The 26,332-nt window shown below is 39.3% G+C and overlaps 1 protein-coding gene across 1 annotated transcript in view; it reads left to right on the top strand.

Moving 5' to 3' along the window:
- CA10 (carbonic anhydrase 10) overlaps nt 1–25,749 on the top strand; it is a 200,911-nt gene extending 175,162 nt beyond the window's left edge. The window contains exons 7-11 of the mRNA XM_082774689.1: nt 12,819–12,914; nt 13,410–13,482; nt 21,158–21,312; nt 23,667–23,841; nt 24,628–25,749. Coding sequence (XP_082630815.1) covers nt 12,819–12,914; nt 13,410–13,482; nt 21,158–21,312; nt 23,667–23,841; nt 24,628–24,650 — 522 coding nt within the window. The 3' untranslated portion in view covers nt 24,651–25,749. The remainder of the gene's footprint in view (nt 1–12,818; nt 12,915–13,409; nt 13,483–21,157; nt 21,313–23,666; nt 23,842–24,627) is intronic.
- The last annotated feature ends 583 nt before the right edge of the window (nt 25,750–26,332 follow it).

The following is a 26,332-nucleotide window of genomic DNA, read 5'->3' as shown; positions in this document are numbered from 1 at the left end:
TTGGCTTTACAAAGGCTATAGCGTTAGCAGCTCGAAACGTATTATGCAATAAAATTTAATCATATATATTTAAATGAATTGTAAAGCCCAACTCATACTACGCATTTACACTACACTTATTAAAATCACAAATCAATCTTTTGTTAGGTATCATTTTGGTGATATACAGTCCCCATTGCTATAATTTATATGGGATTTATACGGGATATTTTCCTCAGAAGAGCTTAGCAAAACGATATTGTTAAAGTACCGATTCCTATTATAATTTCTCACATTTAGGTTCCTATTTTTTTGCATCACTGACAAATAATTTGATGTTTTAGCAAGGTAATGCGATAATTACAGTGTTGCTCCATAACTCAAAATCTAGAGACAGCATTATCTACATTTAAAGCATAATGCAACTTCTCCAGTCATTACAAAGCAGCATATAATCACAACAACAAAATTGTTTACTGCAGGTAAGGAAATCAAATACACGCTTAATGATATAAGCTTGACAAAGTAATAAAGTCATGGAGAGAGTCAACATTATCTTCAATTAGGTGTCTAACCCTGGTTGAAGAGTTCTTAACATTACAGCTCGAAGAGCTGGATTTTTATCTGCTCTAATTTTCAGCTCCATTTCATCTATGCACTAAGAGAAAGGTTCTCGTTTGCTGTGCAAGAGCCACATTAGAGGATAAATGTACATAACAAAGAAATTAAATAAAGAAAGAGGCAGCAGGTGCAGCGTCAGGACAAACTGGAAAAACCACAGCTGGTCAAATTTGTAAATAATAATTTCCTGGGGTAAAAATAACACAAAATCCACAAGAGATAGTGCTAGAATTAAAAGATCTTTTCTTGCACATCTAACAAAGAGCAAGACCATTCCAGTTGCCACGCTCCAACAGTTGTAAATATTTGTGCCTGCTCGATTTTATGAGATTGGCGAGGGCCCAAAGCTAACCGTGGTATTTGCCACAGCCCAGCACTAGTCACACTGCAAGCACACAGCCCCCCGGCCGTACTGGGAAAACACGACCCCCGATTCACTCTTTAAGACAATTATCATGCCAGGGTGCTTTGGCAGGTAGGGGTGGCTGCTGTCAAGGCAGGGGAAGGGACAGGCACCATTTGCCCTTTGCCTCTCTTCCTCACTTAGGATCAGTGACATGGCTAAAGGAAAGAGTGCTGGGATGGTGCACGCTGAAAGCCAGTCACGGCACAGCTGCAGCTGCTCCTTTCGCAGCCCCTCACTTCATTCAGACGTGATTTCCCCGTGGCAGGGGCTCTGCAGATCCCCATTTATTTTGTTTCAGGGTTCTACAGCTCTTTCAGTGGGAACTGGAAGTGGCAAGAAGTAAACAGCGTGGGCTATTGGCATGGGACTCACAGGGACATTCTGAAGGCCAGGCCCTTTGCCAGGAAGCATAAGGAGCTGCTTTCACAGCATGGCTGAGGCCAGGCTATCTGCCAGCAGGAACTAGTTTACTGCATGGACAAAACAAATTTCAAAGCCTTTAATTGGATCATCACCCAAATTCACCTCTTCTAATAGCAGAAAGTCCAACAGACTGAAGATTTCTGCAGGAGTTTTACATTTTGGAGCACGGCACATTCCCTGGTTTTCCTTCATTAAGGAAAAACATCGATCCGGCCTTTCAGGTATTCCCATACCAGTATTTTCAGCATTTCAGCTACATAAATTGTCTTGCAAATGAATACAGACTGTGTTTTCTAATAGGAAGAAAAGCTCTGACTTCTATTCTCTGATGTGGAAAGCCTGCTGATACAAATGATAAGCGTGATTTTATCGCTGCCCCTTTCACCACCATCATGACCACGAGGCACATTTTGAGTTCTAAACGACTTAGCACTCTTTGCACTCAGCTATGTTTTAAAGAAAGGCACATAAAACACTTGTGTTGCAGATCTGAAGCGCTTTTGCTGTGCTCACCTCCCTTTCCGGTGAAGAGATGAATTACCGGTTAAAAGATTCCAGATTTGTAATGAAACAGAGATAATATCATGAAAACACAGGAGCCCCAAAGCAGCCTGTGCTCGCAAGCTTCCGTTACACAAACTTCAACGCCCAACAGGCAGATCTGCTTTTAAGGTTAGGGATATTGCACCCTAGCTTCACCCTCAGTGTTCCTTCAGCCCTTGGGCTGATATCTAATTAAAGTGCTCTTCAATCCTTCATGACGAACCTGTCTGCATAACCGATTTTCTTTCTTCGCCCTTTTGTTGGCTTAGCCCTCGCATCTCACTGCTCAAACAGCCCACAAACAGACACAGCAGCCAGCGTGTTTCTGTAAGCGCTGCAATTGGTTCTCATTATTTTTCAGTGACCTTCACTTATTAAATTTTAAAACTTGTGAATAAGTGTAGGTTCAGGGCATATTCACAGAGGCTAACTCTCAGCTTTACTTCCTGGTGTTAGATGGGATTTTCAGGTGTCTTCTTGTTTCTAACCACATGTGTTATACAGGCAAGACAAACTGCAAAGCAGAGGTCACTGGTGTTTAGCTAGTCTGGGTGACAATTACCAATGAGTTAGGAAAAACATAACTGCTGTGCTGTAATATATCATTACAAAGTTTGAGACAAAGGGAAGAGGAGAGCTTTTGGTGTCTGTACAAAGCTGAGCCATTTATTTGTCGTGGATGCAGAGAAGCAGCTTTGAGAGATGATATAAAACAGGAAATGGCAGAAAATACCTTTAACAAAGAAAACCACTGTTAGATCCTTGAACTTCACCCAACTGCAGTATAATTAAGGCTGCAGGAAAGGCTTCTGTGATCATCTTTTTCCTCTGTTTGTAAACGGAACTAATTTGTCGTTGTGTGGCTGTACTGAGCTGCTCTTACCATGGGGTAATTCTCGGTACCCTTTAGAAGGTACCCAGAAGAATGTGGTCTTATGCTAAACAAATGCTGCTGTGTGTCATTGTGGGCCCTTTTAATTTATGCTGCACTGCATTTGTGAAGTAGAGTTTGCCAATATCCTGCTTTCTTTTACCAAATCTGAAGATAGAGCTGAAAGGCTTACTTTATAATTGAAAACTGACTTAGAGCATAAATTCTAAGTGCCGGTTATCTTTCCTACTGAGTATAATGTCACTCAATTCATTTAGCAACAAGATAATTTTATAGTTGTCTGCCTTAAGCTGTATTACCTCATTTTCTTAGATAATTCATGTCCTCTTGTTTTGGCTGTACTCATTATTCCTCAACTTCAGGCTTTTACACTACCAGGTGAAAATCTCTTAAGCAATTTACATAAACAACAAAAGCCAGTTGTACTTTCCTTAGATTTAAAAGAAGCTTCCAAGATACTGGGGGGGTGGGACAGAATGACAACTTATTTTCTGCCTGCAGGGCAGATCTGTGCCATCTCTCCTCTCCATCTCTGATTCTACACCTTAAACAGGAAATCCTGGTGTGAGATTTCTTCAAATGATGTTTAAAAATCTGACTCTGTAGTATATCATCTCATCTACTCCAGTATTAATATCCTAAAGGAACTTCAATAATTCAATAAAACATTCATTCCAGAAATGCTTTTGGCTATTGTGTGTCAAGCAGGGCTGCCTCAAACTTTTCTGTGTTTGAAACTTCAACTTGCATTAGAAGATTTAATGGTAGGATCACTGACAATTATATCCATTTCATATTTTTTCTCCCTCTTTTATCAGGCTTTGTGTTTCTCTGTTATTGCTCTTTAAGATGCTGAAAATCCAAGTATCCTGCAGTTTTCTGCCAAGACTACTTTATTGTGAGCTCCTTTTTGCACCTTTTATGGGTGATGTGTTACATACAGCCATAGATCAATAACAAAAATTGAGCTTCATAATATGACATTCGTTATCTGTCTTGGTAGTCTTTATGCTTTTCCCAGTGCCATTAAAGTTGCATCTGAGCATCTCACAATATTGCTGCCAGAGCTTTCCTGCTTCAGGGTTGCCAAGCTGGACAGAAATGGTAGGAAGATTTCCTTAAGGGCAGAGAAGGGAGTTGAACCTAAATTTCTTAGGTTATATGGGAGCAACCCAATCACTAAAGGGTAAGGAAACTCTTTTAAAAATTTAAATAAATAAAAAGGCACACATCAATAAATCATTCAGAAAGATCCCATAAGACCATTTGTGTGCTTTCACATTTAACTTCTATAGGATACACTATTTAAACAAATGATTTCAACACATTTAGTTTCTGTTTTAAAAGTTGATCTCCCCAATTACACATATCCATCCTCAGCGTTTACGCACTGCTTTCTCTTCCCAAAAGGCAAGCAGATCCATCTCTCTTCCTTCTCTTCCTCCCTGCAGGAGCAGCCAATTCTCACACACCCTGTGCTAAATTCCCCTCCCATCCTAGGCAGGAGCCACTGCCCAAACAAGCTGAGTGAGGACTTAAGTGGACCCCAGACGCATCACACCAATAGCTTCTTAAAAATGTACCCTCAGTGTTATTCGATGCTTTCATCATGTGTACACTTCATTGCCATTTTATATATACAAAATCCTATGCTTTATTTTTGCCACTGGAAAATTATATTCTTGGTTTAATAATATACTTTTAACTTCATGAGTAGCCAGGAAATTGATAAATATATTGCTTGGTTTCCGCTTCTGTTTGTAATCCTAAAGCTAACCTTTTCTTTGATTGTTGGGAACATTGCTATATGGGATATAATAAGCTTGACCTCTTTATTATTATTATTATTTGCCTCCTGGATTGTAAGATAAGGCCAAAAGAGATAAGCCCTAGAACAACAACTGGGTTTTCGCTAGCCTAGATTGTATTGACTTATTTTTGTTCCTTCTTTTATCCATCACTGTCACATTTCTCTGTTCTTGCCCATTGTGGCCACCCACTTCGGCAAGGCAGACTGAGAGCCATGGTGGTATCACATTGTTAGGGAAGGTTTGAACTTAATGCATCTCTGTCACCGCGCAGTGACTTTGTGCAAGCATCCTTTTGACACGCTATCCCAGGGTAACAAAGCAAACAACAAAAATAGCACTGATGGCCGTTTTGCCACGTTTTTAACTTGCAGGAACCAACTTCTGCTGTGTTCTGGACTGATTGCTGAAGAAATACAGAATTCTCCCAGAAATTCAGAGCTCTGTTATATAACTGAATCTCCCAAACTGAGCATTTATACTGAATTCATCATCATGGAGTCTGAGCATCTGTTGTATTTAAAATGAGAAAACAATTTAAATGTAGCATTTACTCAGAAATCCTGCACGAATCCAGGAATGATGACAGGCTCGTCTAAGCCTTTTTTCCCCCACATTACCTCTATTGTCTCTTAAGATGCAGCTTTTGTTGATGACGGATTGGGTCAGTGCCAAATTACAGCTTGCAGTGAAATTTTACACCATCCAAGACATAATCAACATTAAACATTTGAGTTTAAGACTTAATTTTGATCCTCACACAAAGTGAATCACAGAACACTGCCATTTATTTATGTTTACTGAGCTCTTGCTCATCTGCTAACAATGAATGACAAGAGTGGTGGACTGGCAGGGCAGCCAAAAATACCCTGTGGTAAGAGTAACCAGCAGTGGAAGGCTTCAGCAACGACTGCCCTGTCAAAAATTCCCCCGATGTCACACAGCAACCAGCATCAGACACTTCTAGGTACCTCTGGGGCTCAGCTTGGGTTTTTGTTTCATTGTGTTTCCTACTCTCTGGGAAAGGGTGCAAATGATTGTGACACTTGGAACAGTTCTGGCAGCATTTGGATGGCAGCAATCTGTCGCCTTTTGCAATCATTTTTTTAGCCTATCATTTACTTAACTTTTTGGTGTTAGCAAATAGGTGAAAAGTCCTAATAAATTCTGAGGCATGAACAGCTCATCTGGCCTCTTAAGCTGGTGAATTTGTACTTTTTACTGTAGTCCTATAGAAAAAGCATGTTTTGAATATCGGCTAAAATAGCTTATTTTCCTGTTCGCAAATCCATTAGAGTGAGGCTTACAAAAGAAATAAGAGCACACTAAAAGATTTAAAAAAAGAAATACTTTTAGATCCTCTACACTTCGTTCAGGTCAATGTTGATTTTTTATTTTATTTTCTGGCTGCAATTTGTTTATAAACAATCTACTGAACTGGAGGGCAGAAGGAATAAGTATATTTTTCTCTATTAGTAACTACATAGTTGTAAAATACCAAGTCGGCAGCCAAAAGGGCTGGTCTGCTTCAGATCCGACTTGCAACATTCTCTTTTGGAAGTACAATAAAACACCCAGCTTGAGCACCTTTGAACAGATGCCCCCAAAACCTCACGACTCTTACTTACCTTTCAATTGTATGTCTGCGACTAGAGATAATTACTTTAAACCTAACGGAGCAGATGTTACTTTAAAAAAAAAAAAGTCATATGCTGAAAAGAACACAGCGTTAGCTCCTTCCAGCGGAGCCCTGGCTAAGTCCCACCGGGTACCATTTGCTGAACAGAGGTACTACACGCTCATCCTTGTTACCAACTGGTCTAATGAAATGTTAGACACCATTTGCTGTTTAAGTGCTCATTCCTAGGATATAATTATTTCTAGGAAAGCAGATTTCACAGCCAGGTACAGTTAATTCGAAACCGCATTTCCACTTTACTGCAGAATGCATTGTTGCATCTCTCTGCATGTGCTTCTATGCAGTTATCTACTCATAAACAAGAGAAAACTGAATTCCTGTCTTGTGTGCTTAGCCTTAGTCTTTTAAAGAAAAGAGAATTGTTTTTTTTTTTTATTATTTATCTAGGATAAAATTGCTGGCATATTGCTATAAACGCAGATGACAAGTCTTTCTATTAAACCACTATTTTCTAGGCATTTCTTCTAAATCATGAAATGACTGTCAAAAGCAGTACAGAAAAACAACAACAACATTTCTCAGCAACAGCCTAAAGAACTTGAGTTTTGATAGAAAAGAGAGAAAAAATTATTTAAAACAAATGGTTCAGGCACTTTTCCGAAGTTGCTTTAAACTAAAATCTTCTAAACTGATTTTAATGTTCAAACCACAGTATTCTGAAAAAAAATGCTAGAGTGAACTGCTAGAAGTCTACATGGTCACATTAAATTTACGTTGCCAATTTACAACCACGTAACATCACCTCACTGCTGTGGGCTCAGACACGTGAAATAGGACAGGTACAGTTATGGGTTAATTAATAAGTATGGGGCAATACTGGCTTGGCAGGTACCAACATTTCTTGGTAGAGTATCTCGTGCATGAAAACAGATGTCTGTTTTTTTTTTTCCCCGAGAAGAATAACTACAAATCTTAATTTTTATCTTCTTAAACTGTTTTAACAACATTCTTCTGAGCCTGCTACCAGCCCAGCTCTCCAGCTGTTAGTTTGAACAGGCAAACTGAAAGCAAAAAGGGACTGAAACTGGCCCAGAGTCCAAGTTCTTGCTCCACTTCAGTTGCAATGACTTGTGCCTTGAGCAGGCCAAGAGCAACCACCAAAATGCAGTAATTAAACATGGACACATTTAATCTATTCTCCTCACATGGGAGGGAGTGTGTGGGAACAAACAGGGTTTGAGCATTACAGCAATTCAGGAAGATACAACAATAACATCCATCTCCAAAGCCTAAACATGAACAAACTGCAGTGAACTTCTTTCTTTCTTGAATAGTCCACGAGATACTTAGCCCTGTTGTTCTGCTGTAAAGTTCTCCAGCACCTGCCAAACGCGGGAGCATTCGCCCTGTAACACTACGTTTGTGGAGCACTGCCAGGCACTGGTCCAGCGAAACAAGAGAAATCAGGACTATGGGTTCTGAGGAGCCTGGTTTGTGTTCTCACAGATGGTGCTATAACTTTCCACGAAGCACGAGGTGCACCTAATTTAATTAAGACGAATCTAAAGACATTTTTGTTGGCCACGCAAATTACACATCCTAGAATCTGGACACTGAAGAGAATTGGTTTGCTCCTGGCAGGGGCTTGGACTATGTCCCGTTAAGATCTTTAATGGTCCCTTCCAACGAAGCCTCTCCTATAATTTCATGATTCTCTCACAAAGTGAGGACCTCAGATCTGACACCTGATTGGACTGACAAAAATAATGCCTTAAATAACTCTAAGGTGATATGCTGATACTGCTCTTTCCAAATTGTTTGACAAAAGCTGTAATGGCAAATATATTTTAACATGGGACTATCTAACACTATTAATGAGTTTTAAACTCATTTTTTACCCAAAATTATTTTAGTTAGTAGACATCTGCCACACGAAAATTACATAACCTTTCCTCTTTTTATTTAACTTTACATAATCAAAAACGTATAATTATTTTCCTTAATGAGATCTTGGCCACTGAATCAAAACAAACACTGAACTCGTCTTCCTGAGCAATTTCATTTGCTTTTGCTCCCTACTGTGCTAGAAATGTGCTTTGTGCTCACTCTCAATCAGTTGTCTCAACAGTTTTACAGGTAGCACAGCATAATACAAATGTTACAGTTACAGATTAGCCATTCCCTGCTGCCATTCACTTCCCGGTTTAGAACCTTTGTCATTTACCAATCAAAATGTTTATGCACTCAATTATAACATTTCCAGGAGAGAATAAAGGCTATTTCTATTACTCCTAACAGGACTTTCAAAAAAAAAAAAAAAAAAAAAAAAAAAGCGATGCTGTGATATCCTAAATTTGTATTTCTCCATACCTCACTGCAGTGATGTGACGTTCATAGAAGTGTTACGCATGCATCCTAGAACAGAGCTCTGTAATTACAAAAGCTTTTTGGTCAAGTTGGAAAAATTGCCAAAAGATTGGTGAAAACAACCCCTGGAATCTTTAGCACCCATGATCATCACCACAGCAATCTGCCTCCTTCTGCTAAGCCACGGAGCCTTGGCCAAATGCCACATGGAAGACATCCTGCCGCTAGCTCAGCCCCAAGATGCACATTTCACCTGGGTGAAGGATCAAAAAACCCAAATGCATTGCAGAGGAAAAGTAGTACCATGCAAACAATACGAGTACTACGAGCCTAGGGCTGACCTTCAGCAAAGCATAGGCAAAGAGGTTATTACCCTTCCAAACACACATACATGTGTGTTGAGAAAGGGAGGTAGATTTTTCCCCACAGCAGCCAGAGGAGAAGCCACAGAATCAGCCTCTGTTACTTTGCCCCAGAGATGCTGCCCACGGGGCTGAGGAGTGCACGCTCAGTAATTAACCCTACCGTACTGCAGCCAGCTCCTGCTGACATTCCCAGCGCCGCCAATATCAGCTGTCTAAAAAAGTGCTGTGTCTGCTCCTGGTCCAGTGCGCATTTTTGGGTGATGGAACAAGGGCACACTCTGGATTTTCATCGGCTAAAATGAGAGTAATTAATCTTAATTCTCTACTCCCTGAAAAATAGAACTTCTATTGCTTGAGGAAAACAAAGAGCTATAAGTTGTTCTGTGGCAAATTAATCTTAAAGGGGGAATCTTCCAAAGAAAATCAATAGCTTATAACAAGATTTTTTATTGTGTTTGAGCCTTGAAACTCAAGGCGTTCGAACCAAAGGGGACTTCCAGTACCACAAGTTTGCTCTTGTTGTGTTTTGTTTTTAATCCAATGTCATCATTTGGAAAAGGGAGATTTTCACATACAAGTAATTTTAGTTGTGTGGTTTCACCTTCATAGAAAAAACTAATAATATTTAATGCAGACTGCAAGATTACAGGTATTTCAGGCAGTTTAGAAGAAATCATTCTGGAAAGAAAGAGTTTAATAGGGAATTATATTTTTAATCCTGCATATAGTATTCTATATCTAAGATACTTTTATTCATTTGTACCTGTTTAAAGCAGTCTGTTCCTCCATGTGAGAAACTTTGAAAATTGTCTCCTTGCATGGGCAATCTTGTTTCATTCTTTCTTTTTTTTTAATTAAAAAAACTAATGAACTTAACCACGGTGCCATGGAAACAGCTTTAAAATTGATTCAGGTGCAGGGAGGAAGGATACAACTCTAACATAAAGCATGTGACAGTTCTTGGAAGAAAAAAAGTCTTCATTCAGCACTAGGTGCTTTGAGAAACAACAATGTGAGGGGAGACCTCAAACTGTAGTGAAATCAGGTTTCTCAAATGCACTCTCCAAAACTGTTCAGAACCAGTCTGAGCTGTGATAAGGACAGGTGGAGTGGGGCAGAGGCATACAGACCTGCAGGAGTGGAAAAAAATGGTATGAAATCCACTTGCAGCACTGGTAAAGGATGACAAAGCTCTCTGATAACTATTTTCCTTGTAAAAGTGGAGAGATCACTGTGGGATCTGCAAAGGAAGTATCTATTCTAATTTCTAATCAGTTCAAGTGTGTTAACTCATTCCCACAACCACCTATGGACTGCCTGCAGCCAGCATGCCAGCTTTGCACAGACTGAGTGGTGTGTTGCTGATGTTAAGAGAGGTCTCCACCGGAGCCAGGGCACTGCTGCACCCCCATACTGCTGACTGCAGCACCACGTGTCCTCCTAGAACTGCACCACGCATTAGAGTCCTTGCCATGGGTCTGAGACAGGTATCATCCTGTACGTGGCAAATATACGCTAGGCATTGTATTTCCAGAAGTCCCACCAGTAAAAATGAGAGCTTGACATTGACTCAGTGTTTCTTAGGGCGGAAAAAGAACGTGGTCCTTCCTTTTACCCATTTCTGCACTAAACAGTTTGGTTTGTTAGATAAACCAAGCTTATCTAATCCATTGTTATTCCGGAACTTTGTGCAGAAGCAGTTCAAGTCTAAAGCAGACTTCATCCCTTATTTCCTCAGTAATTCACAAGAGAGTCTGCAATGTCTCTGTGCTATACAATAAATGCTGTAATTCTTCACAAGACCTTTAGAAAACTTACTGCATTCGTCCTGCTTCCTAGCTGTCAGAATTTAGTAATGACTTCATTGGCTACTTTGACATTTTTACTTTTTTGTTCCATTTTGGTTTGTTTGCCTTAAAAAATGCCTACTGTGTGATTTGTAAAAAGGTCAACCAACAGTTCCCAATCCAATGAGGACAGAAGTAACCAAAATTAACACATGCTAGCAGTAATCTTGACCCTTACCTTATTATTATTTTTTTTGTTGTCTGTGAGCCATTAGTTGTAAATAATAAAGCTATGTGCCAAAGATCTAATCTTATTAACACAAATATTCTCTTTTCTTTCTGAATTTCCACTGCCCTTTTTGCATCAGTGCCCAAGTGCTAAAACTGCATTATTGAGGGATAGGGGGCAAACAAGTCTTGAGGGATTTTTACATTAGGAAATCCTTCCTATAAGATCTGATTCTGAGTAACTGGCATATAACATATGAAAAATACATTTTACAGTCAGGGCAGAGCATAGGAAGTAGAACTGTCTGAATACTCCCAGAGTTTGCAGGCATCATTTTTTCCTCAACTTGTCATAGACTGAGATAATAATGGTGTAGGTTACAAATAACTTGGGATGCTGTTATCATTCCAATCACTTCTAGCATACATGATGGTGAACATATCTGGATAGCAAGGCTTTGTCTTTGTAATTTGAACATACATTGCAGATTATATAGGGAGGTCATTCTTCTCGAGAAATCATTGCAGTTGTATTCTGCTTTACAGTAGTGATGCTCCAGATATCACATTCATCCAAAAGGCAAAATCACCAGTGTTGTCACTAGATGACAGTTCAGTGGGTTTGGATTTTGTGGTGTTTTTTGTTGTTGTTGTTGTTGATTAGTTTGTTGTATAGAGGAAGAAGTTTCTTCCTCATCACAAACATGGAAAGCCCTATATGGTAATATTTCTTTGCTACAAGCATTAGTCTTTGGCCATCGACTACCAGATTTAAATCAAGTCTACAGATTACATTGGACCAACAATCTGGTTTACACCAGTAGATGGAAAACGTACCTGGTTTTTAAATACATGCATCAGGCTGCTGTGATTCTGAATGAACAGAACAATGACCTTTCTTTTCTAATGGACATCTGAAAACTAGATAATGTATCTGCAGGCTAAGTAAAGCTAAATAGTCTTTCGATTTCTTAGAAGTACTTATCTGCCTCACATGAGTTCATTAAAGTTGGTCAGCTCAAAAAAAAAAAAAAAAAACTACTAATTGCAATGTATACTGTAACTGTTTCCAGTGGTCTCAGAAAAAAGTGAAAATAGCATTGTTCTGGGTAATGTATTTCTACTCAGAGAGAGAGATGAACTATACCTTCATAAACTAAAATACATGTTCTGATGAATTCCAGCAAATTATAAAGCTAACAAGCAGAAGGGAAGCTGTAGGAGCTAAGGAGAACCTGGTTAACAATAATACAGTAAGCACCTAACTGTAGGAGCTTTTGTAACGAAGTTTGTAGAATCTGGAGCCAATGAATATTAGTATTTTGAATTCTGCAAGTACTGCTTTAAACAGTTCCAACCCTGCATCCCATATGTTTCTACAAATATATCAACCCCTGACTCCCCTGTGTTTGGCTTGAGGCTGAAAAGTACGGATTACTTGATGCCTATGGCAAGTGCTGTTGCAATGGGGAAATGATGTCAACCCCTGCAGTGCAATTCATAACTTGATGTGGGTAAATTCACTTACTGGCAATTTAGAAGAAAACATGTTGGTGCTGTGCCAGTTGAAGCCAGATGGTAACTGAAATTATTAAAATCATGCATGCTGCAAATCTCTGAAAAATTGCACTGTTACAAAATATCCTGAACGTAGATGGGATCCTAATACAAACCAAGTGGTGTACATAGAGTATTTGCAAACAGCGTATGGAATGATTTACTACTGTTTAATTGTAATGTTTCCCTTCTCTGTTTTCTAGGTTCAACTAATCCACTACAACCATGAGCTGTACACAAATGTCACAGAAGCTGCAAAGAGTCCTAATGGGTTGGTGGTAGTTTCCATATTTATGAAAGTAAGTATTTAACGTTATCAACACCTACAGCAGGCAATGTACATTTCCCACAAACTGCAAATCTAGGACCTGGACTCCTCATTAAATAACTGCAGTGCCTGGGGGCTCTGATCTAGAACCCTGAGACAGCATCACCCTGGGAACTGAACACACAATCCCTGCTCAAAAGCACTTTCAAAGTAACGTAAGGAAAATGAAAAGGTATAAGGGATAACATTGAAAGAAAAAAACTAATATCATAAACATAACAGCTAATATCATAAACATAACAGCTAATATCATAAACATAAGCATAACAGCTGAGTGGCTCTGACTGAAGTTACTGATTCCACAAGTTCGGTATTCTTTACGAAACATGAATTATACAATTACAAGTAAGCATCTCCTAGTAGACTGGGGTCCTATGATAGAGGAAAGGGACAAAGCCCAGCTACATTGGCAGAAAAGGCATGCTTCTCTGAAGGTTTTGACACTGTACATTTTTCTCTTCTGCAGGTATCTGAATCATCAAATCCATTTCTAAATCGTATGCTTAACAGAGACACTATAACAAGAATAACGTATAAAAGTAAGTCTTTTCATTTACGTTAGCTAACAGCTCTGTGCTTTTAGTATCAGATATCGTATTTAGTGATCCACTGAAGTAAGAGACTCTTCATTACGGGAAAAAATCACAAAGCTTGTATCACCAGTGACTCTGTGATAAACTTGGGAACTTGAAGAAATCCAAGGTCATCAGTTCATGGAGGGAATTTTGAATTTCAAAGCCTATTTTATGTTTGAACAAGCAATAAAGTAATGAAATTATATTTAACAAATATATATGCACACTATACTCACAGAATACTCAGGAGAAACTGCTTACTGTTAGCAGCAAAAATAACATGCAAAGCAACATGGATTATTTCAAATCAAATTATGTCAAGATGCTGCATCATTACCTATTTTAACATGCAACTGTGGATTTAATACTCATTAACACTTTCATTTTGTTCAGAAAAATGTCATCTCTATTTAACTATTGCTGCACATAATGGATATATAAAGAGGTCATCAACATAGCATATATATTTGTTGTATTCACATTTAGAAAGCCTTCAACTGATAATGCTCAATAATTCCATGTTAGTATATTAAATGTGGAAAACTGGAGCTTAAATGTCAGTGAAAATTAGGGTAATTTAGAAAAAGTCATGAAAAATACATAGATCTCAATGGAACAAATTAAACCTTTTCTCCTGAAAACCTTATTCCCTTTGTCAAATATTCACTTGAATTCCAAGCAGCCATTAAGTTAATAAGCTAAATGATACAGTAAAACTACACAGCAAAATAAGCAAATAAAAATATTATAAAACTCTGCCATGTCTACAAAGAGTAGGACAGAGTTGTTCATAACTAGAATTAGACTGGATGTCAGGACTGCAGGATTTAGTTCCCAGCTCTATCAGTCTATACACAGTTTACGTCTTCATATCTGAACCTCCAGAGAACTCAAAAAATTCCATTTAATTTCCACAAAAGTCCCTGAACTCGGTATGATGGAAGTGTTTGGATAGGTTTCTGCACACCTCCCTCAAGTATGCAGTCAGGTTTCTTTGCCTGGACTCTATCTTTTCCAATCCCTGCAAAACTAAGATTACAATCCTACAATGTAAAGAAAAAAATATGTATTAGAAACCTATGTAGAGTGAAAGCTCAGAATTTTACCCACTAATTCCTGAGCAAAAGAACAGCAGAAAGACTGAATCTTGCCTCATGATACAGAATTTGAGGAACGGAGCAAATCTAACTCCATTCTGAAGCAGGCAGTTCCATGCCCTCTACTATAAACATGCACTTCTTCCCATTTAATTGTATCTAATTTCGCCTTCCATTTAACAAACCTTGGTACGTCTTTTTGAAAATAAGAGGCTGCTATTACGATAAAGCTCTTTTCTCCACAATACCTACAGGAAGGAATGTGACAGAGGATTCTCCTGAGAACATTTTTTTCCAGATTGTTGTAGCTGCATGAAGTGTTTTCTTCTCTGCATAGAAGCAGCAGGAGATTAGCCCAGATTTTAGACTGCCAGTCTTGATTTCTTACCAAAAAAAAAAAAAACACACCCTAATACTGTTCTGTAAGAGCTTCTTGCCTGACAGCGCTGCTGCGGGGAGGGACAGGGAAAACCATGGTCAAGGCTGTAAGTGCTTTTTAAGGCTCTTACATAATTATGTATTCCTGGCTTTTTCCTGTGGAGCAGCCAGAAGATCTGACAGAGGACCACTGAGAAAGCTACTTTCCCCATGTACACACACACAGACCTGCCAGGTCTTACACACTGAGCAAGAGAAGGCTCCTGCCTCATCTTTCTCTTCACAGCAACCCTATCTCATTCATCTACACGGTTACCACAGCTTTTCTTGTGCTCCTGGGCTACACATGCTCCAAGAGCTAGCCTGCAGAACAAAGACTAGACAACTCATGGTGGTTCAGAGCAGAGGAGAGGCCACAGGCATGGATATGACACCCCACAGGGCTGGAAGGAACCAGCAGCACCTTTCCTTTGCTGCATGAATGAGTGTGCAACCATCATCCCCACAAGCATGCAAGCACATCTCTTCCACTGCAAAATATTTTCTTTTTGTGCTGCATTTATAAGCAGCCGCATCTTCACACTGGAACTGGTTGCATCCTAACAGCTTTCCTTGGTTGCTTTGTCTCTCTAAAAGAAAATGCAATTCCAATCACACAATTTTGGTTTGCTAAATTTCACATTGAGATGAATGCGTAACAGATTGCTAAATCCAAGTGTACTGGAACTGCTCTAATTCCTAACCACTTACCACTAACAGGTGTGTCTTAAAGGGAAAACTTAGGTGGATACAACAGAGACCCCATTCTGCAGAGCACTGGGTTACTTACTGTAGTAACAAGTATTGACTGGGAGCTTTTTCGTGCAAATTGGGAACGTGAGAGTGTTATCAAAAGTAATTTTGCAGTTGTCTTGTGTGATGGATTATAGCATCATTGCTGAAAACTAATTTGACTTCTTACGGTGCAAGGATTTCTGTTCTGCTTTTAGCAGCTGGAGGTTTTTAGGTTGTGGTTTAGGGGTGCACTCCTGAAGGCAATACGCAGCAGGCTCCATAGGGGTGCGGAGAAAATGGTAAGCAGAGAATAGCTTTAGAGTCAGGACAGGTAATAACATAACTAAAGTTGCATGGTTTTTGCTGATTTTTTTTTTCTTTTAAAATAACAGCAAAAAAATGAGGGTCTATGCTGCATGAAATTTCCATGGGCAATGTAGATTGAAAGGGGAATTTCTACTCTCAGATAATTAATGGTTACAGTGAGGTAAAGTGGACCCCAAGGAACTTTTAAGCAGGTTTCAAATGCTTATTTTATTCTGTGATCACACCACTTTGAACTAGTTGAAACGAGGATTCTTTCAAACAGACTTTGCTCAGAAGCTATATGAATCTCTCCAAAGAAAACCTGCTTTAATATTCTACTTCAAGTGTGATATTGGAGAGGATAAGTTACCGTTCTTTCAGAACAGTGGTAAGCAAACACTGGGCATAGCTGAAGAGCAGTAACAATTTACCTTCCCCAAACTCTTCATTGAAATTTGGGCTTATCCTTCTCCACTAAAATACTCACGCATAGCCAGCTAGACAGAAGAGCTCTAAAATTTTGAATTTCCTCAAACTCAATCTTTAGCTACATTATAGATAACAAGTGAACAGTATTCCAATTTTAACAGATTATTCCGAAAAAGCTTAAGATCCAGATATCTGGAGATACGACTCCTAATTTCTCAAGGTTCACGTTTCAGTGGGTTGCCAGAAGGACTGAGCTCCCACAGCTCCTGTCACAAGCAGTAAAAGCTCAGCTGTCTGAAACAGAATCACAGAATCACAGAATCACAGAATTTTCTAGGTTGGAAGAGACCTCAAGGTCATCGAGTCCAACCTCCAACCTAACGCTAACAGCCCTCCACTAAACCATATCCCTAAGCTCTACATCTAAACGTCTTTTGAAGACTTCCAGGGATGGTGACTCCACCACTTCCCTGGGCAGCCTGTTCCAGTGCCTCACAACCCTTTCAGTGAAGAAGTTCTTCCTAACATCTAGCCTAAAACTCCCCTGGCTCAACTTAAACCCATTCCCCCTCGTCCTGTCACCAGGCACGTGGGAGAACAGGCCAACCCCCACCTCGCTACAGCCTCCCTTGAGGTACCTAAAAAGAGCGATAAGGTCGCCCCTGAGCCTCCTCTTCTCCAGGCTGAACAAGCCCAGCTCCCTCAGCCGCTCCTCGTAGGACTTGTTCTCCAGGCCCCTCACCAGCTTCGTCGCCCTTCTCTGGACCCGCTCAAGCACCTCGATGTCCTTCTTGTAGCGAGGGGCCCAAAACTGAACACAGTACTCGAGGTGCGGCCTCACCAGAGCTGAGTACAGGGGGACGATCCTTGGACATTCAAGGCAGTCGCTGCTACTCTCAGCCTGGGTCTGTGCGACTTGTGCAGGCTGGTAAATGGAGAGACTCTGATGCAGAGTTCAATAACTGCGGATCTCTACATTCCTTACCCTTTATTCTATTTAGTGTCCCTTTCTGAATTATCCTATGAACTTAGGAATCAAATAGGGAATATATTAACTGAATGACAGCAACCCCAGAAGTACTGGTGCTTTAAACAGAACACACGTTTTTGCTATGAAAGCAAACCCCACACACCTGTTACAAATCTAGGGATAAAAGAGGATTTCTATTATTTGCTAAGAAAGTTGTCAGAGGCCTTTATGTAAATGAAATTGAAATCTAATGAAATGTAGTTTGTATAAGAAGAGTTCATGAGTTCAGGAATCACCCCAAGGCACAAGCAGATCAAGATAAACAGTGTGGGCTGTGGAGAGGGATGATGCTGAGAATCTAGTAAAGGCTGAGCAGGTTTAGTAAAGGAGGTTTATTACTGGCAAGCTATCACCCCACTGTTTTCAACCATCTTGAACCACAAACTTGCAGGAAATATCAAAAAAAAAAAAAAAAAGACAACACACTGAAGTGTTGCAGCCTAGTATTAATACAACTCCCCCAGTTCTGCTTCAGTTCCAGTACAGGAAATTTTTATTAAGATGTTGGGAAAGGAAAAGAGCAGAGCTCTTCATGTGAAAAGCGATAACCAAATGTTTGTTCTGTAATCTTCTCAGGCCATTCCCAGGGAGATTTCTGACTTCTGCTGGGAATATAACCCCCATACAGGGATGAATGAGTACCACTTTTACTTAGCCAAACTAATTTCATTCACAGACATTTTTCTTTTTCCTTAAGTGATACTTTCTTCTTCGGTTTCCCTTTAATTTCACCTGATGGATTTTGACATCTGGTATAATCCACTGACTCTCCTTAAACACCCTCCAAGTGAACACAGAGGCAATTAATCAGATTTGATGCAGCTCTACTGCAGGAAGCTGGTGGGGAAGATGGCTAACACAAGGAGCACAGTACATTTTGCAGGTCCTCAGCATGCAAACAAGGTAACCTAGCAGCTAATCCAAAAATCAGTAAGGCAAAGAGAGAAAACCACCTCTCCTGATCTTCAGGGCACTGGCATACATTGGACTTGCCTGAATGAGCAGGACCACCATGCCCCACACTGCTCCCATGCTGTTACCTACCATATTCCACCCTGGAGTGCTAGTCATTCTCAGAATATCATAAACACACTAAATCCACAGGCAAAAGTTAGAAGCCCCCATCAAAATACTCAATTACATTTTCCATTAATGCTCTGCAAAGCAACTCCAAAATCCCCATGATTACCTGCACTAATGCCAGCAGTAAATCTGCTTCTGTACCTTGCTTTCAATAAGTAGACCTATTGCTAATAATCTGTGCACTTTTCTGAATACAAATTAGTCAACTAGAATGTAACATGCACCAAAAATACATATCATCAATATGCATTAATCTTTAGTTAGCTTTCCATCCCCATGTAAATATTTCAGGGCAAATTGTACCTTACTTAAATCATTTTAGTCCAACTGAAGTCAATATGGATATGACAAAGCAGATTTGGTTCTCAGAGTTTGAAACCATCTATTCAGACTGACTCCATGCCATTTGGAGTTAACACACCAGTCTCCGTGCCTCATAAATAATGAACAGGATGTTCGTGTGGGGAAGGGAAAGAAGCGTGATGACTCATGGAAAACAGGCACTGGCTTGAAAAAAAGCATTCATTCTCTTCTCATGTAATTCTAGAAAAATTACTGCTGCAGTGCAAATAATGTTTTTAATGAATAGGACACAGGTGTATTCAGTCATCTCTAGCTGTTAAAATGTAAGAGCATTTTGGCTCTGCAGTACCATAGCAATACTTCTGTACTTCCATCTGGAAAATTTGGGATTTAAAACCAGACTTGATAACCAAGGCCATGGAACAGTAAAGGCTAAGCACATTAACAAAGGTGCCAGTCACCTGTAAGATACAACCAGTACTTCCCCCTTTACGTGGGCATCCAGCTATATGGCACGGCAACTACCCTGAAGCGCAGGAAGGTGGCAGAGGGCTGTACTGCTAATAAACGTGAAATGACGTGCCTAGAGTATCTTTCCTAAAACAACAAATGCATTTTAAACACAAAATAGCTGTAAGGCACTGGCCAACATGATGCAAATATTACACTCTCACCTTGACACTTGAACTGATGCTGTAGTCACAAATACGTATAGCCTGTAAGGCTGCAGCATGTCAACGACACTATGTCAAAATAAAAAAGTCACATTTGTTTTGCCTCTGTACTTGGATTTTTCTTTTGCCCAACGCAGTACAGAGTCCTTTTTGTTCCTCCATTAGATAGTTTGAGACAAGCATTTTGCTCATCTAAGCTTTGTCCTTCATCTATATGTTAAATTCCAGTTAAATTTCTATTTTCTTTTTCATTCTTACATGCTTCCTTGATCATATTTCTTTCCTTGCTTCCATTTACAATCTTCTTTTCCCAATAGCCAAGGAATTGTTTATCAGCTTTTTTTTTAAATGAAAAATAAAAACTGTTTAAATCTACAGTGACTAGCACATTAAGAACACCAGTGAATCCAGCAGGAATGCCTAAATTATTGACACTGACTGAAAATATGGACTTGAAACATTTCTCTTTAGTCTAAGCAGTAATCTACTTCATTTTTACATCCTTGTCTTCAATTAAAATCAATGCCAGCTTCTCCTGTGTCTTGAAAGGGGAACTGCCTAAAAAGGCAGCCTTCCTTGCCCACATTTCAGTGCTTGTTCTGCAAATAAGCCATATTGAACACTACATGCAAGTGAAAGCATGCAGAGATCGCACAGCATTACTACTTGTAACCAGTCCAGCTTTCTCTGAGAGGCACGGTAGCAGTAGCATATCAGAAGTTAAGCGTGTTTATCCCCAAGTATTTCTTATTAAGGAACTCCTACAGATGAAGATTTGGCAGGAAAATCTGAGATCCAGCTTTGATAGCACTGCCAAAAATATTATAGGCCAGCGTTACACAAGGGAAATAATGTGCGTAGCATAAAAAAGACTGAGGAATTTTGATGATTTAACAGATATATCCCTATCTCATTATATTTTGGTAGATGCCCACAGAGTGAATTCTGTTGCAGAGGGATACCTCATTAATTCCCCAAGTGGCATATGAAGGAAGCAGGGACCCTAGTAAGCTGCTTTCCAGCATACTTTTCCACCCTGATTTTAGCATTCTGAGTGAGCTAGCACCGCATCCGCCCCCCACCGCGCACACGAAAGGCAACCAGGCTTCATTGAACATCTTTATTATCATGCATTAACCTCAACTTCCTCCTGTGGCAGAAAGGCAATGAAGTTTTAACACTCTTGGCCTTCCCAAAGCCTTGCTGAACAAAAATTGTAAAGCACTCCAAAGTATGGTGAGTCTTCTCCAAAGACTGCTGCATCTAAATCAATAACTTCAAGAAGGATTTAACTCCAGTTCCTAAAGGAGGTTCAGAGTTACACTGTGAATGCTTGTGTGATGTGCCACAGAGGGTGTGCTGGGCATCTAAGAGTAGGATTCAACCCAAGAAGGATGACAGAATTCGTGGGACTTGTTCTTGTCCAATGCTCTCCGGAGCATTCAGAATTGTGTTTCATGTATCATTAAACTGATGATGATATTTTGAAATAAGAACTGTAAATACTTTTTCCTCCCCCCTCAAATCTATTGTTATATCTTTATTTTCCTCCCTTTATTCTCCAGACGATGCATACTTACTACAGGGGCTTAATATTGAGGAACTTTATCCAGAGACCTCTAGTTTCATTACATACGATGGGTCAATGACAATTCCACCCTGCTATGAAACAGCAAGTTGGATAATAATGAACAAACCTGTCTACATAACAAGGATGCAGGTAAAAATTACTTAATTTTAATTTAAAAATTACTTAATCTAGTCTAGATATAAAGAATATTTTAAACATAAGTCTATGGCTTTATATATAAAATTAGATTCCACCCTTTGCTGCATGGATCTCTGCTTGCAACTTCTACAGATTGCAAAAGCAAGGAAGAGTCTTTTGGCAAATAAAAATCTTCACTATTTAGAGCTACCTAAATATCTGTACAAGCACCCACTTTGAAGTGAGCCCTGCTTTCAGCAAGGGTTTGAACCAAATGGTCTCCTGATAAGTTACAATTCTGTGAATAAACACATGAGGATTCTAAAACAAATAGAGCAGTGTTGTACAAAAATAACTGCCATTACAAAGGGTAACCCGGACCATTCTAAGGTCAGAAAAAAACAGCCAAATCATGAGTGACAGTTGTGTTTACACACGTCAATAGCATGTTGATGTGAGAGATCCAGTACATGGGGCTGTCTAGAAAAAACCCTCAGCCAGTATTTCCTACTACAGAATAAGACAGCAGGATAGAAATTGCGAGTATCTGCAGAAAAGCCAGATTGACAAATTGACGACCCTAGCAGAAAGGGGACAAATAAATTATGCAAAAGGAATACAATTCAATTCATAGTCAAAATTACACTGCTGCGGAAACACACCAGTGGAAAAGCCATGAAGACTGCATTTCTGTATGACTTGCTCACAATCCAGGGCCTAACATCAGAAAACCACCAAATCAACACCAATTGCACGCTGCCCCAGAGCTTCCATCAATGAGTTGCCTGCAGAACAGTGAGCTGAGCTTAAGTCTGTTTCTCTTACATACTAGAATCCCAAAGGAACCCTTGAACCACAATCTGCCCGTCCCAAGCTCACAAGGGATGAAACTTGGCCTGAGAAGTGAAGTGAGGGAAAATAAAAGAACTATGATATCTTTAGATTTGAAGTATTATCAGTGTAAACAAGATGCCTTTACGAAGTCCAAGAGATGTTTTATCGTTATGATATTCTCTCTGCCCACTTCTGTCTAGATGCAGAGAAAGCACTTTCTTTTCTAAATGAGTAGAGTAATTTGGAAGAATAACATGGTTAAACAAAGACAGACCCATGCTGTGCATTCTGAACTTTTCCAACAGGGAACCTGAACAATTTCCTACGTGAAACATTTTTAGTTACATTACTGTACAAAACAGAGTATTTCGGGAGCCTACACCAGTCATGACGCTTGCTCCTTGTCATGGCTTACTGGTTAGTTACATCTCCAACGTTAGTGCTGCAAACTGATTTCATGGAATACTTACTAATTATTGTGTACTCAGACTGAAAAGCTAATTCACAGCTCGCGTTTTCCCTGCAAGCTACTAACGATTATCAGTATGTAAAATGAAGCTACTGGATTTCTTAAATTAAGTGTTTGTGGGTTTTTTTAGTTACCAGCTAGAGGAAAGCATCAACTCACTGCCTCTTAAATATTCAAACTACACATGGATATAGAAAATATATTTAATATTTTTTAACCAAAATATTTTAGTTGTTTTTTTGTTGTTGTTGTTGTTTGTTTGTTTTTAACAAATTGCAGGGGGAATTATTTTTTTTTTTCTAGTGTCCTACACAAAGCATGAAAGGGTTTGACTTGAACCAATGAACATGCTTGTGGTACAGTTGCACCATGTGTACAACAACCATTGCTGTCTGCTTGTAGTTTGCATTTATCACGGCTGGACAACCTGGAAATCCTGGGTGATCCAGTAATTCCCTCTCTATTGATCTGTGAAACCATCTCAAAAGAAAGCCAAAGTAACTAGAAAAAGTGTATACGTATCCCACAGACTATCAAAAAACACTTTTGTCAAAGGAGAGAAGATCTGTTTTTTAACATCATTAATTTCAGAAGCTCAGCAATACAACTGTCAGTTACCCTTTCCATCCTGACTGGATGTATGGCCATATACAGCTCTTGAGCATCAGCATCTGAAACTGTGTCTTCTCAGCTGGAAGCTACACTAATAGCTACTGAACTTCTAGGAAATTCTCTTGTCATTCATCAATGCAGCACTCCAGATAGCAGAGTATGGATAGCATCCAGTACTCTACTCCATTTGTTTCCTGCTCAGACAAGGACACCTCACACCGTTTGCATTTACTCCACACAAAACTAGCCACTTCTGGTTCAAATGGGGCTTAGAAACAGAGGACCGCAGAAGGAAGTTTTACTTCGAGTTGACTCTTTCAGCCCACCTATGATTACAAATCAGTGAAACTGTTTAACTTGGATTTATTAGGTAGCTGATTTAATAGTGTTTTATGTTGTTTACTTACAGGAAAGACCAGCACTAAAAATCCTTGCTTTGTATTTTGTATAGATGCATTCTTTACGACTGCTAAGCCAGAATCAGCCATCACAGATATTTCTGAGCATGAGCGACAATTTCAGACCAGTCCAGCCTCTCAACAATCGATGTATCCGAACCAATATCAACTTTAGTTTACAGGGAAAAGATTGCCCAAACAATAGAGCACAGAAACTACAGTATAGAGGTACGTTCCACCTCCAGAATAACCCTTTCTATGATTACACTGAGGTCTCTTCTTTGCAAAATCCAAGTGTGTAACAAAGCATAAAGATAAACACAAATGAAACTCCAGATCTTGTGGGAGTAGCAGTATGAGTCAAACATTGCGTATTTGACATTGAAGAGGAAATTTGCCCAGAAACATCCAGGAAAAGCCATGACAAAAAGCAGCTGGGGATATCTGGTATTTTTCAACAGCAGATGTGACAGGCCTTCAGCTTTCTAGCTTCATTTTAAAGTCTTACAAAGAGCATTTTGTTCTGTTACCTACTTGGAAAGAGAACAGGGAATGAGCTAGTCTTGATGCCAACTGATCCCACACAAAAGAATAAATTTCACTTTGGAGGTGCACCCCCATAATGCGCACCCAGATTGGAAACCTTTTTATTACACAGTGGACACTAAATAAATGAACCAACTCAGTCACCTGCTGGTAAAGCCTTACGCTGCCACAGCTGGGGGTTCTCAACTGAGCATCCTATGCATCTTTCAGCCTATGCACATACACTTTTATTACCTGCAATAGCAGTGTAAAAGTTCCTTCTTGCCAATAATTGCAAGGCTGGTGACTGTGTTGCAGTGCTACAAAGAAACTGTCATTCAGATGCAATACTTTTTCCAAGAAAAGGAGGAAAACAAGTCTCCTGGCTTTTTCTGGATGTGTTTAATTTCTAGAAGAGCATTAGATCTAGCCAGTTTCATATGTGGGGTTTATTAAAGCATAACTGTTTTTGTTTCTCTTTCCTTTCAGTAAATGAATGGCTCCTCAAGTAAGACAGAGCAGGCAGAACCCATAACCTCAGTGGAATGCTACTACTGTGAATTGACATAATCTAGAATGCACCCAACCTCACTCTCTCTTTGGGTTCGCGGCAGCATGTGCAAGCATGCTGTAGGAAAAAAGCTGCCATGTTGGAAACTCAACTAAAAATTCATTCATATGATCGGTGGTAATTTAAAAAAAAAAGTAAAAAGACAATATTACAGTAAATGTGATTACAATTTTGATACAGTTTTCCTGAACTAATTTAGCTTCACAAACAAACAAAAAAAAAAAAAGACTTTTCAGCCTTTGTATATATGAAATTCTTCCTCCTTTCCCCTCTCCCTCAAAATAAAAGAAAAAAAGAAAAAAGGTGGCTCGGTGCAGCATCAAAGTGGAGTTGTGTTCTGTGTGCCAAGTAATCCTTGGAAAGCTCTCATTATTTCACAATCATTAATGGATACTGACAAGACAGAACAAGAAGACTGTAGAGGAAACTTATTTCTAGATTATGATCCTTCTGTTCATTTAATTAAAAAGGGACAGACTTTGAGAGATAAGTATTGTAAATATATCACTGCAGAATATAAAGGAAATTGAAATATTTCCCTCTTTGTCACATATCTGTAGTAGGATTTGCCAAAATCAGAATTGATCCATTTTCTGTTTCTTGTTTTACAACAGGTCATACGTTGTGTTGGTTACTATTAACAACTCAATAAATGTGTTTAACAAATTAATTTAGTAAACTTGCTTTGGTTTATTTTCTTTCTGAAATAAGCCTCTAAATATTTGTGGCTGCACTGTTTGTGAGATTCTTTGTTTTTCTTTCTTTAAAAAAAAAAAAAGAAAAAATCATTTATTTGTTTGCAGCCAAGTAAAGTGAGTTAATGGCAATTGCAAATGCAGTTAAAGCCAGCATTACTTTGACTGTGCTGTATGGTCCATCATTAACAGGAGTCAGGCCAGGCTCAGAAGCAGATTGCAGCAGAAACATCTCAGTTTCAAATTGCCATTTTCCCTGTTCAGTCCATTATTGGGACAAATTCAACCCTGTAAATTGGTAGTGGAAAGGAATATATTTTCTTTACAGATAAAGCAGGAGCTGACCAAGTAAAAGGGAATGCCTTTTTTCTTGTTTATAATGGTCATTCACTGTGTTTGGTTACTGTCAAGAACTCAATAAATGTGTTTAACAAGTTCACATAACGCATGTTTGGCCTTCTTGCACATTACGAAGTTTTGAATTGTTTATTTCTCTGGAGAGTGGGCAGACCTCATGCTATCATGGCTATCCAGTTCCTAACACTCCCTTTGCAACACATGATGACAGTAGAAATTCACAGAAAAGATGATGAAGCTAAAAAGGACCAAGCAGAGACTATGAAGTATTTGTACAAAATTGAAAAATACGTCCTATGAGAAGTTTGACGGGACTGGACAGCTGTAAAGAACTTAGAGGCCCAGTCTGTGTTGCAGCTTTAACATACCCAAACACACCATCTCATCTTTGGCCAAAGAGAACAGCGTGGACAGCATCAGACTGGAAACTGAGTTTGTTGCAGACAGCAGTTTGGAAAGATTGCAGCGTGTGAGCTGGAAACTGTATGATTTCATGAGTGACATGAAAGGGAGAGATATCAGGAAAGCGAGTACATGTACGGGTTGGTAGCCACAGGACTCCCAAAGTAGG

Source organism: Aythya marila, assembly GCF_965140915.1.
Source record: "Aythya marila genome assembly, chromosome: 18".
NCBI classification, from domain to species: Eukaryota; Metazoa; Chordata; class Aves; order Anseriformes; family Anatidae; genus Aythya; species Aythya marila.
The sequence above is the reverse complement of the archived record's forward strand: the minus strand, read 5'-3'. Positions and strand labels throughout refer to the sequence as shown.